Source organism: Ochotona princeps, chromosome 3 (assembly GCF_030435755.1).
Source record: "Ochotona princeps isolate mOchPri1 chromosome 3, mOchPri1.hap1, whole genome shotgun sequence".
Lineage (NCBI taxonomy): Eukaryota > Metazoa > Chordata > Mammalia > Lagomorpha > Ochotonidae > Ochotona > Ochotona princeps.
Genome location: NC_080834.1, coordinates 22,740,072 through 22,753,423, shown reverse-complemented (window position 1 = coordinate 22,753,423; position 13,352 = coordinate 22,740,072). Strand labels below are relative to the sequence as shown.

At 47.3% G+C, this 13,352-nt stretch overlaps 1 protein-coding gene across 2 annotated transcripts in view; it reads left to right on the top strand.

The window, feature by feature from the left end:
* The window catches only part of PDCD10 (programmed cell death 10), a 47,110-nt gene that overhangs the window by 13,156 nt on the left and 20,602 nt on the right, over positions 1-13,352 (top strand). The window contains exon 2 of one of the 2 annotated variants that reach the window (XM_058661506.1): positions 4,824-5,032. In XM_058661506.1, the coding sequence (XP_058517489.1) occupies positions 4,937-5,032 (96 nt within the window). In that variant the 5' untranslated portion in view covers positions 4,824-4,936. Of the gene's footprint in view, positions 1-4,821; positions 5,033-13,352 lie in introns of those variants that run through there. The other variant, XM_004598605.3, reaches the window with a different exon arrangement.

Sequence of the window (13,352 nt, the reverse complement as noted above, 5' to 3'; positions counted from 1 at the left end):
GGCTGGAGCTGAGCCAGTCCGAAGCCAGGAGCTAGGAGCTCTTCCAGGTCTCCCACGCGGGTGCAGGGTCCCAAGGCTTTGGGCCGTCCTCTGCTGCTTTCCCAGGCACAAGCAGGGAGCTGGATTGGAAGCAGGGCCGCCGGGATTGGAAGCAGTGACCATGTGGGTTCCCGGCGTGTACAAGGCAAGGACTTTAACCACTATGCTATCGTGCCAGGCCCTAAATAACTATCTTTAATAGGGACTGAAATTGACATTTAGGAACTGAAGCATTTGTGTACTCTTTACCTTGACTTTGAGTTTTACTTGATTTCTTTGTAAATTTCTTTCTTTCTTGTTTTTTTTTTTTTAATTCTGATTTTATTTGTAGTCATCTGAGTTACATCCTTTCAGTTCACTATTGTGGGAAGAGCTTGGGATAGCTGAGAAAGTAAGGGCAAGCGTTTGGCTTAGCGGTGACAGCACTTTGGATAAGGCATCTGTGTCCAGTATCCAAGGGACTGGCTCACCTGTTGGCTCTGCTCCTGCTCAGCCTCCTAGGCCATAGCTATGATGGTCCGAGTGATGGGGTTCCTGCCACTCTTGGGGGAGATGAGAAGGATTCCAGCTCTCTACCTTAAACCCTGCCTCTGCCTACAGCCCTTCAGGGCATTTGGAAGTGAGCTAGCCTATCAGCTTGGTCTGTCTGCCTCTGAAATCGATGGAGAGTTTCTAGATTTGAATGTTTATTTTGCTCAGCTTATAGCGAGACTATTCAGTGTATAAATTGTGCATCCCTGTCTCATTCACTTGTTGATTTAGCAGAGATTGGGAATGTGCTGTGTGCCTACTATGCTAAGGTCCTTCCAAGAACAGACACGGACCCGTGAGTGGAAGCACAGGGCTTGGGTTCTCCTCAGTGCTGTAGGGAATCAGCTTTTCTTCATGGAGTGTTCAGACATTGTGTTGAGACTATAACGTTAGCTCATTAGTATCCTTATTGAGGATATTGTAAGAGCAAGGGCTAAATCCTGGATTTAACCTGTGGAAAAAAATGAAGCAAAATATCTGCCTGTGTAATTTTAGTGTAGAATTAATTTAGGAATCTTTCTTCCTACCCCCAAACTGCATATATCACCAATAAGAACTTAAGAACTTCTGTTTGACCGCTCCTTTTGTTTGAAAGTCAAACAGCTTTGGTGGGAGACTTATCTCAGGCCCCAGCTGGAGCGCAGGGAGGCTGTTTCAGGAAGTGCTGACAGCCTGCGCAGGCCGGAGTCTCCCAGGAGCAGGGTGGCTGTGGAGTGGCAGGGAATTCTCCGGTGTTTTGCCTCTGCTCCAAGCAAGCCATGGTAGTCCATGTCCCAGGAGGAGATTTAAAAGCTGGTTCATCTAAGTTAGCAGTGTTCTTTTGAGGATTCTGTAAAGAAAGAAGGGGAAGGTAGAAAATGAGAAGCTTGCTTGTAGTTTGAGTTTCCAAGATCACAAATGATATTTTGGAGGAAAATTTTGCCTGAAAGTTTATGTGTTTTTTTAATTATTATTTTAAATTTCCTGGGTGTTAGTTACCCGTACACAAATCTTGCCTTGAACTTAAAAATTTTCTCCCAAACCAGCACATCTGAAATGAAGATAAGTAGTTCTTCCCAACCTTAAGTTTCCATTGTTTTATAATTGGCTGGAAATTGATCCTGAGAAGTCACTGCTGCCCTTTGGTCTTTGGTTTCTGTAGTCAGTAAGATACAGAAAGAGATCACTTTCATGCCCGTGCAAGCGGTAATCTTCAGCTTTCACTCTGCGTGGTCAGCACCCACCCTAGCACCAGTGTGCTGAGAGGGTGACCCTTTAAGGCACCCTGAACTGCAGGGAAGGGATGCTCTTCAGGGACGCGGAGTGCTGGCGTCATCTGAGTGCTGTCTGAGGGGGCGGTGCCTCCCCCTGTGCTGGGGATCCTGTGCTCTGCATTGCCTGATGGGAGCATCTTCTGTAGGAGCAGTGTTAGAAGATGGTTGTATCTTGGGTAGACCAGCCGCTTGCTTAGCCCCTGATGTTGCTAACACACATAACATTTTTGATGACATGTAAGAGCTGATAGTACTATAAAATTAAGCCTTAGAGGACAAACTGTTAACACTAGTTTTTTTTTTAAAGTATATTTTCAGTACATAAAAGTTAAGTTTTTGAGCAAGTTTATTGGAATAGCAAGGTAGAGGTGTCAGCAAAAGTTCTCGAAGTGTCTCTTTGTCAGATATCGGGTCTGGAGTGAGCTGCACCACGCCCACTGTCCCCATCGCTGAGCCTCTTCACTGTTCAGAGCCCACCCCAGAATACACAGTGCACGCTGTGCTTTGAAGAAGGCCTGCCTCAAGAAATTAGTCACGTATGTGCTCTTAATACATATGTATGCTTGATAGATACATTTAATTAGCATGCATGTTTAACAGCATTTAAAACTTGGCCTCCTTCTCAGATTTCCTGCTTTTTGTGATGTTGGTTCTCTTATCCAGTTCTTTCACAGCGGTCTTGGGTGCTGTTCAGAATTGTTCATTTTTTGGTCTTTCTTTTAATAGAAACTACATGGAGTCAGAGAATGTTCTGGTAAAAGTGTTTGTTGCTTGTATTTAGTACCATGGTATAGTTTCTGTAGTTGAACCGGGAGGCTCTGCAGGTTCTGTTGTTGGCCCTTGTTTTGCTGCATCTAACTTCCTTTTTCCTGGGTACTAGGCCTTCTGCCCTTCAAACTCTGAGTCATTCCATCCATTTCATTGTGACCAGCCTCACTGCATTTGAAACTCCAACTTGAGTTCCTATGACAAGTGTTTGCAGTTTATTTCTGGATGAAGCAGCGGATTGCCAGGGCCATGTGAAGCAGTAAAACAGGAAGAGCAGGGCAGCAATCAGGAGGAGTGTTTGCTTGCTCTTGGTTGGTATTCCAGCCTGCTTGGCTCTGAAGTAGCTGTGCCACTTGTGACGTCTGCCTTGCCTCGGCTTCTGGTCTTCATGCTTCTCTTAATCAAAGCATCTGCTCACATCTGATCAGATAGGAATTTTCTCTTGCCCTATAAATAAATCTAAATATAAAATCTCTTTAAAATGCCCTTTTTTTTACTGTTTTGGAAAGTCTGGGAGCAACTTTCAGCTCAGAAACTGACCAGCCAACAAAAGAACTTTCCAGAAGGTAGTAACAGTGAGGGGGGGCGGACAAGTGAGCAGAAGAGGCCTTCTGTCTGACCATGGTGGCCAGGACTGGGCCAGGCCAAGGCGTGGAGCCACGGCTGTCCGACCTGTTCCCCGCCGAAGTGAGAGGGCCCGAGAGCTTGGACTGTCATCCTTTGCCTTCCACAGTTGCGAGCTAGAAGCTGGACAGGAGCCTGAGGAAGTCGTGTGTGATCACTAGCTCACTGACTAACCACAGCACTGGCCTCCCAAGGTTCCTAAGTGAAAAATTAACTTCTGAGTACTTCATTGAGTATGTGGTTGGTGGGAGAGGGGACTTTGTTTCCACTTCAAACTTGTTTTTATGCTCTGAGGATGTCATATATAGATGTAGTCCTGAGTTCAAGTTTTGGATCTCAGGATGTGATCTTGGGCAAGTTTTTATAATTGAAACCTACTTTTAAACCTGTAAAATTTGGAATTACAAAGTAAGTTATTATGTGGACTAAGTACCTGTAAAAATATTTTACATACAAAAATGCCTTGTAAGTAATATAAGGTTTTAAATTAATGAATTTAATATAAATATGTCGATACAGTTTCACTTTATGATTGAGGTTTTTAATCCTAGCAAAGGAAATAGGTATGTGTAATCTTTTGAAAAGGAACATATTTCTTCAGTTTTCGAGGCAGAATGTTTTTGTGTTGTTGAATTCCTGATTCGAACCCAAAACTTGGAGCATCTCTAGGCTTCTCTTGCTTCTTGTGTCTCATGTAGATGAAGATTCCTAAAGTTCTAAATAATGAAAAGCATTGCACAGTTAAATAACATGTATTTTCTCAGTTGATTAACATTTGCTAGATTTTTCTCAATTTTAAGATTCGTCTAAATCTTTTGTGCTTGCTCTTTTTATTATCAAGTCACAGAAACCAATAAACCTCAAGATTTGTGTGAGCCTTTAACACATTCTTAATTTTTTTAATTTAGTTTTCGATACATGCTTACACCATAAATGTGTTATAATTGTGTTACATATAAATGATTTAGTCATGGATCTCATTTATATTTTTCCCTGTGTTGTGTATGATTAAATTAGATGCATCGTTTCATGGTGCATTAGAAACCTTTGAGAGTTCAAGTTAGGCCAGGTCTTACCCCAACCCTCTAAAAATTTATTTATTTCCATTTGAAAGGCAGATTTACAGAGAGGGGGAATGAAGAGATTTCCATCTACTGATTGACTCCCCAGTCACAGCGGTTAGAGCTGAGCTGAGCTGAGCTGAGGCCAGAAACCAGGAGCTTCTTCCGGATCTCCCATGTGCGTGCAGGTTCCCAAGGACTTAAGTCATGCTTTGCTGCTTCCCCCGTCCTTAAGCAGGGAACCAAATTGGAATGGAGCAGCCGGTGCCTCAACTGGCACTCAGGGAAGACCAGTGCCGCCAGTAGAGAATGAGCCTGCTGACCCCAAAGCCAGTTTTTGACTCACTGTTTTATGAAGGAGTGGAGTACCACCCGGGTACATGATCAGCAGGGAAGGGCAGCATTTGAGCTGCTGGAAGAAAAGATACACGTGTTAATGAGCAGGGTTACTTTAACAAGTTGGTTTTTCATAAGTTATGAATTTGATCATTTGGAGAGGAAAATTTGCTGATTTTTGTAGTAAATTTCTGTGCTTTGCCCTTCACAGGTCAGTGTGTGTTTGGACCCCTTCTGTCATAGCAAAAAAGAGAAGAAACACTGTAGTGAATGAAGATTCCCCTGCATTTGAGCACTTCTTTTTCTGCTGTAGTTGGCCTTTGAATGAGGATGACAATGGAAGAGATGAAGAATGAAGCTGAGACCACCTCCATGGTTTCTATGCCTCTCTATGCAGTCATGTATCCTGTGTTTAATGAGGTAAGTGAATAAGTGCTCCCACTGTGAGCAGTGCAGTGCCGGAATGTCTAGTTCATGTGCCACTTGTTCTTTTATGTACAGAACACTTGGGTAAACCGGCTACCTCTCTGTGTCCGACGTTATGCCAGGGCGTGAGCCAGTGAAAGCTGCACCGGACGGACAGACCCCTGGCTCCCCTCTGAAGGTCGCATTATAGTGGGAGGCTTGATGGTATGGAGTAGAAGCATACACATCTCAGTAAAAATTATGCAAAGTACATGAAGGGCTAGATACTAATACAGAAGAGTGGGGCGTGTTAGGAATGTGGGCAGGGCGCACGGAAGCGGAGATGTGTGCTAGGAGCTGAGAGGCCTGGGCCGGTTGGGTGGAGCCAGATGTGTGCTAGGAGCTGAGAGGCCTGGGCCGGTTGGGTGGAGCCAGATGTGTGCTAGGAGCTGAGAGGCCTGGGCCGGTTGGGTGGAGCCAATCACGTTCAGGTAGAGAGCATAGCAGGCAAATCCCGCACCGTTTGGTGGTGATGCTTGCTGCTTCCGCAGAGAAGATGCCCGTGCTTTAAAGATGTGGTTGTCTTTGATGGCAGAGTCGCATTAGACTTAAATGTCAATACATTTTTAGTTTTTCTTTTAAATGAATGTGTTAAGGTATGTAGAGGCATTTGCAGTTGCAAATCCCTTGGAGAGCCTGTGAATAATCCCCCTCTTTCTGATCTTGAACTGGAAGCCTGAATCGAAATTATTTCCTAAAATTATCTAATCTGAAATCAACTACAAATCTTTTGACTCCAACTTCAGTAGCCTCAGCCTTTGTTATTTAGTAGTACTTTTTTTTTGCTACTTTTAAATTTTTTTTTAACATTTGTTTGTTTACTTGAAAGACAGAATTAGAGCAAGGAGGAAGAGAAGGACAAAATGAGATCTTCCAAGAGCTGATTCACTTCCCAATTGGCCGCAGTGGCCAGAGCTGCGCCAGTACAAAGCCGGGAGCTTTATCTGGGTCTCTCATGGGTACCGGGACCCAAGCACGGGGCCATCCTGTGCTGCTTTTCCCCGTACATTAGCAGGGAGCTAGACTGGAAGTGGAGCAGCTGAGACTTGAACTGGGACCCATGAGAAAGGCCAGCACTGCAGGATACCGCTTCGCCCATTAAGCCCTAGCACCAGTTAGGAGTTCATTTCCCTCGCTGAGACTCTCCCGCGCCCAGCGCACACGCTGCTGAGCTAGGTCCGGCAGATGCAGCATCACAGTGTCCATGTGCCCGGCGCAGTCTTCCCCAGCTCAGTGCGCCACTGCCCAGCGCCAGCTCCAGCTGCAAGTCCCTGCTACTTTACGATAGTTAGCCTGCAGCGTCATTGATATAATTCCTGTTACGGCTCTAAACTCAGCATTTCCAGGAATTTTTTACTGTCTTTTGTAAAATATTTTTATCAGAGTAGGGTTTGAGATTTCAGAACCACTTCTCCTACACAATTGTGTTTAATTGCAGTTGATGCTGATCAGGATCCTAAGCCTTGGCATCAGAAAGATACATTTTTCTGCTTTACTGTGAAAATTACAAATTTTGTTGCCAATTTAGACAAGAATTTTGTAATTTTGAACATTTAAACAGTATTAGATTTGATGATCACAAAGGAAAATCCAAAATGGTGACTGGGTAAAAGTTTTTGTGTCCCATATAACAAGGAGAAATCTGAAACCCAGTGGTCCAGGGCTAGTATTACTATGACTGCATCAGAAATCAGGTTCTTTTCTGTTCTACCTGCTGGTTTGTTTTTTTTTTAAAGTATCTATTTATTTATTTATTTTTATTTCCCCTACCCTCTCCCCAAATCACCTTCCTCTACTGAATTCCCCTATATTATTACTGTAACAGCTCTTCAGAAACAGTCACATGTTCATCATTGTGGGCATGGACAGTGGCAGAGAGTCCAGCCTCCCATTGTCAAGATACAGCTAATAGTTTCATTAGTAGTCCATCTTTGATCTGGGAGTAGAGATACACACTGCACTGCATCCTCACATCTGGACATGATGGTCTCCATTACACAGTTACCACACATCCCTCTTAAATGAAAAGCCATAATACAAAATCAGCAACAGGAAGAAAAATGGAAATTACAACACCATGAATTTCTCAAGGGGTTTTGATAGTTCAAAAGTCATCAATTACTGGTAAACTCGCCACTCCGATCATGATGAAATCTCTCCCGAATCCACTAGCTGCTATAGTCCATCTTAGTGTCGCCCTCTGCCCAGATCTTCACTGCCAATGATTGGCTGGGTTAGTTGATCAGTTTGTTCTGTCCTCCATCCTCTGCCATGGTACGAGGTGTCCTCTGGAGGCTCCGATGTATGCCCTATCCTCCATGGACATTTGGATGTGCTGTCCTCTGCTCCGGCTGAGTCACTCAGGAGGCCCAGCTCTGACACATCCACCCCCCAGTCAGCCCATGGAACCTGCAGTTCTCTCCATGGTGAGGGTTCTGAGTCCAGTGGTTCATTTGTAGGGAATCGCCCAAGACACCTCATCTGAGGCCATCCCAGACCTGATTTTTATGTGTGTTTGCCAGTATGGAGTGCAGCACAGTTCATCCCCCAAATCAGCCTATGCACACACTGGTAGTTGAATTGCTGAGTCAGTTTTGTCTCCAGCCCTGTGTTTTATGAAACCTGATGGGTGTTGGAGCCCAGCCTGATCCTGCCCACCACATACTCAGCTTTCACGTAAACCAGTGGGAGCTGCAGTCTAGTCAGAGCGACCCACAAAAACCCCCACCAGGTCCATCCCTGCCCTGCTACCCCTGCTTGCCCGTATGTACAGCAGACTAGTCTGGTCTGTCTCACATCCCATTCAGCTCTCATACATGTTGATGGGTATTGAAGCCAGTTCATCCCAACCAGCCCCACTATCCAGTCCACACTGGTGCCAGGGGGTGCCACCATCTGTCTAAACCATGCCTGCGCCTGACAGAATTTGGCCCCATGCCAGCATCTGCCAGCTGATGCTGCGGCAAAGCCTAATCAATCCACATTGACACTGGTTTATGCATTTACCACAAAAGTACAGTCAGCCTCGCCTGGCTTTTCCCTAATCCAACTCACATGTAAGCCATCAGATGTAGCCCTGCCTGTCCTGATCTGCCCCCATCCCAGCTCTCACACTCACCAGTGGGAGTAGTAGCCCGGCAGTGGAGCCTTCGCAGGCCCCTCACTGGGGCCATCCCTATTATGGTTGGGTGATATGGCCTAGTCTGGCACAGCCCCCTCACCTCAGCATTGCCAGTGGGTGCTGTAGCCTGGCCAGGCCAGGCCCACCCCCATTCCAACTCATGCTGGTGGGGGCTACAGCCTAGCCCAGTCCTGCCAGCTTCCAACTCTGGCCCTCATGTGGACTGGCTGGTATTGCGCCCTGAGCTGGCCTGACCCACACTCATTTCTGGCACTCGGATTTGCCAGTTGATAATATGGACTGACCCAGTCTGGCTGCCCCCGACCTGCACCAAATGTATGCAGGTGGGTACCATATTTTGGCCTGGTCTGGGTTGCTCCCTGTCTTGGTTCTTGCACTCACCTGCAGGGACTGTGTCCTGACAGGAGTTCCCCAGACTCCGCCATCTGGATCTCTCCAAATGCCAGATCTTGCGCACACTGGTGAGTCTGTGGGTCAGCCCTACTTAGTCCACCTCCTGTCCTAGCAGGAACAGTGGCCTTTCCTCACCAGCCCTCACCCATTCCATTCTTGTTTTTGGATGCTACAGCTCAGCCAAGCCTGGTCCATACCGAGACACAGCTCAAACATGGCTCAGCAGGGGCAAAGACCTGGCCTAACCCGTCCTATACCTACGTTGGTTCTCATGAGCACCAGTGGATGCTGCATTCTAGCCCAGTCTGGCGCGTCCCATATCCAGCCCACACACGTGCTGAGAAATTCAGCAGCTATATCCAGACCAGACCACAGCCCCCACCCTTTCCCTCGCGCTCTCCAATGGGGATCACAACCTGGCCAGGGCGTCCCCTTTGCTCCCCAGCCAGGCCTGCTCTGACCCGGCCTGGCATAGCCCCCTCTGTCTTAGCCTTTGCCTTCGGATGCTGTAGCCTGGGCTGAAGTAGTCAGCCCCCAGTCCCAGTTCTCACTGGCAGGTGCTGCAACCTGGCCCTGCTCAGTCTGTTCCCATCTCCAGCTCATCTGAACCAGTAGGTGTGATACCCTATCCCGGCATGACCTGCACTCCAGCCTGGTTTCTGCACTTGCCAGTGGGCTGAGATCTGCTTGGCCCTACCTGGTTCTCCCCCTTCCAAAACCAACCCATACACTCGCCAGTGGGTGGGGCGACCTTGCCCATCTTGCCTGACCCCTAGGTCTAGAGCACATGCTCACCAGTGGGAGCTATGGCCCAGTAGGAAAGGCTCCCAATTTTCCCACTCAGCCCACTCCCAGACCCAGAGCTCACATGCTCCAGCAGGTGCTAGGCCCTTGCCCGCATAGCCTGCCCCTCCAACTTGGCCTTTGTATGAGCTAGTGGATGTTGTGGGCCGGCCCACCCTACACCCTGTTTCAGAATGCACATGCAGGTGGTGCAGCTTGGACCTGCCCAGCCTATTCTCAGCTCCAGTACTCATGAGTGTTGGTGGGTTCCATGTTCACACCTCGCTCAGCCCAGAACCACCCCAACTCTTGAGCTAACCAGCGGGACTTGTATTTCCATAGGGTTGGGCCCACTTATCCCCTACAGAATCTACACCCGGGCTTGGTTCTCTCCTGTGCTGGTTAGTGTCATGGCCCTGCCTAATGTGACCTGTCCCTTGTTCCGATATTGAATCAGGTACTGGGATCTAGCTGTACTAGTCAGGCCCCCAGCCATATGTTTCGTGTGGTCCGGCGTGTGGTGGTCAGTGGTGCTCTGCGCTGACAAGTTCATCTCAGGACTCCCATGTTGGCTGGTGGATCAGGCTGACCCATAGATGTCCCAGTCTCTCTCCTCCATACCACCAGGTCTCCATCCCCTCACTTACCAACCCTGTTGTTAGGTGTCCCTCAGGATTCATTCCTCACTTACACATATGGTGTTCGTATCCATGGATATTCCTAGGCAATATTTCATCACTCCCAAGTCCCCAGAGCCCTTCAGCGGGCGGCCAGCAGGCAAAGCCCAGCACCGGACGGGCGTATTGGCCCTGGCGGAATAAAGATGGTGCTGACTACTTAAAAAGCAGCAGGGGGCGGGGGGAATGCTGCTTCCTCTGCTCTGAACAGCTGGACCCGCCCCACCTGCTGTTTTTAGACTTCTCTCAAGGTCACCTCACCACACAGAATGGTTGCTGAGGCCCCGTCTAGGAGGAAAGCAGTGTGTGCATCCTTAGCATACCCCTTCTGTAAGGCCTACCAACAACTCCACTTACTATCATCAGCATGACCAACCATAGCTGGAAAAGAGGCAGGGAAATTTAGGAGTGTTGTAGCATCTTGTGAAAACCTCAGTCTTGTGTGGCTACCATGTAAATATTGGAGGCCTTCCTCTAAGGACGCCATCTGTGGCGGCTGTAGCCAGCACTCTGGTGACTGCCTCCACCATTTTGTTGTTCTTTATCTGTGTATTGCAAGTAGCTGAACGGCAAGCAGGTGCTTCATCTCAGGCTGGAGATAGGAGAAGGAAAAACCCCGCACATCTCTTCTCATGTGTCAGGACACACAGAGTTGTTTAAGCAGATAAATGATTTAATTGCTTCCTTGCAACAGTGATGAGGGAAGGAGGTGAACAGCCTACCCTGTTTGTATTAGAGTGCGAACTTTCTAGTATTGCCAGAACCACTGTCATAGTCCTACTCCGAGATGCTCCCATCTTTCGAGTCTGTGTGCCTGACTCAGGCTGTCAAGCAAAATTATTTGGGAAAATTTTCCATAACTGTATCATATTTTGAGTCTTAACTTGGAAGACAGAAAATATACATGTAGACCTTCACTTGGAACTTAACTGTTTAATGATAAAAATGCTTATTCTAACAAGTTGTAATGTTCCCTATATACAAGAAATGGCTGGAATTTGAATCTTGACTTCTGATAAACTGAACTGTTGGGTTAATAGTAATAAACGCTTTCTCGTTTTATTCAAGTATAGGGGACATTGACTTGAAATAATACTAAGTTGTTATAAATGGACCAGTGAACCTCTTCTAGAAATACAGGCATTCTCTGCAAACATGATTTGAAACAAGGTAGTTGGCCTTCGAGTGTGAAGTGTTTATTTGAAAAGTACTTCATTTATTTTTGATATTGTTCTCTGCAAAGAATATACCTGTTCAATTAAACATTATTATTTAACTGTTATTCATCCATGAGTTTCTTTGTAGATGTATTAATGGGAAAATTGTAGCTTAGGTTGACTGTACTGTGCTATACAGATTTAAAGATGAAAATTTTTGTCAAATTAACCTTGCAGAAAATAGTACCTTAGTAAGGAAGAATGTATTTTGATGCTAAATGATACACTGTATCTTCTCCATAATGTATTGAAAGAATTAGATTGCTTATTCTTTCTTTGATTTTAGATCTATAATACCTATAATGGTGGCTTTTTGAAAAGGCTTAGCTAGTAAAACATCTTTACAATGGGAAAGTTTAGTATTGTTATTCCAACTTAGAAGGCAAACTGGCTTGTGGAATTCTGGGATCTTGGTGCTTGCTAGATTTAATGAAGCTATTGCAGACAGCTGAGAAGGAGTGGGCTTCTGCGTAGCCGCTGTCAAGTCCAGAGTCCCGGTGTATCGTGTGTGCCGCGGACGGGCCGAAGTCCTGGTACACCGTGTGTGCCGCGGACGGGCCGAAGTCCCGGTACACCGTGTGTGCGGCGGACGGGCCCGAGTCCCGGTGCATCGTGTGTGCGGCGGACGGGCCCGAGTCCCGGTGCATCGTGTGTGCGGCGGACGGGCCCGAGTCCCGGTGCATCGTGTGTGCCGCGGACGGGCCCGGAGTCCCGGTACACCGTGTGTGCGGCGGACGGGCCCGAGTCCCGGTGCATCGTGTGTGCCGCGGACGGGCCCGAGTCCCGGTACGCCGTGTGTGCGGCGGACGGGCCGAAGTCCCGGTGTATCGTGTGTGCCGCGGACGGGCCGAAGTCCCGGTACACCGTGTGTGCGGCGGACGGGCCCGGAGTCCCGGTACGCCGTGTGTGCGGCGGACGGGCCCGGAGTCCCGGTACACCGTGTGTGCGGCGGACGGGCCCGGAGTCCCGGTACACCGTGTGTGCCGTGGACGGGCCCGGAGTCCCGGTGCACCGTGTGTGCTGCGGCTGACTGAAGCGCTCTTCTTGCACAAAGGGTTGGAGGCTTGCTAGAGGTGCGCCGAGGCTGGGATCACGTGCTGCTGTAGCTGTGGCTTATTGATACTGTGTGTTCAGGAGACCTGTGGTTCAGTTCCTATTCCATGGAAAGTTAAGCTCGGAGTCTTGTCCTGTGACCTTTTGCAGGAATTGTTTTAAAATGAAGTGTAGTTTATGACGCAGGATGCATCACATTTTCAGAAATAAATAACTTAGGAACTAAACATGAATTTTAGGTCACACAAAAATAACACTTCTGAATAAATGATACCATTCGATTCAGAAACATCTAATGAAATCTGTCAACTCCTAGCCGAGATGCAGCAATAATTATTCTTAGCAAGCAAATGATAACACTTGTGCAGCTGAGTCTAGCGAACTTTTTAAATTTTTTCTGTTGAAAAGCAGTTAGACATCTAACTTTGAACATGTGTGCTTCTCCACAGTGTAGTCCAGATCCAGAGGTGATCATAGTGTGAATGTTAGTTTGAATTACTGCTCTGCACCTGCTACACTATATAATCTTGTTCCAGTTCACTGTAAAATGGGCATAAACAATGGTATACTAACTTTCACAACTCAAGTCAGTGAGTTCCAGTATTGTAAAGCATTCTGCGTGGTACCATCTCACAGTGTTGGAGTCTTTCACATCCGTTCTTCTGACACGTTCTGATGGCCACGGCCATCGGCGCACCAGTCCCCAGTGTTGCAGAACATTGCTGTCAAACTAAGCAGGTGGCTCTGCTCGCTTTTTTTTTTTTTTTTTTTGCCATGCATTTTTGGCAGTCACAGAACTGAGTCTTTGAGAAACATTTAAAGAACAAGTGTGTTCACTAGTTGGCCGATCACATTGGCTTCTCTGCGGCAGTTCAGAGGCTAGGGGATGCCCCTTCCGCTGCTCCGTCCTTCTGCCTGACTGCCCTGTTCGTGCTGGACCCCTGGGCGCCTGTGGGAGGTCACAGGCACCTTTCTCTTGGGAAGAAGCTCCATCAGGAAGCTCTCTGAAG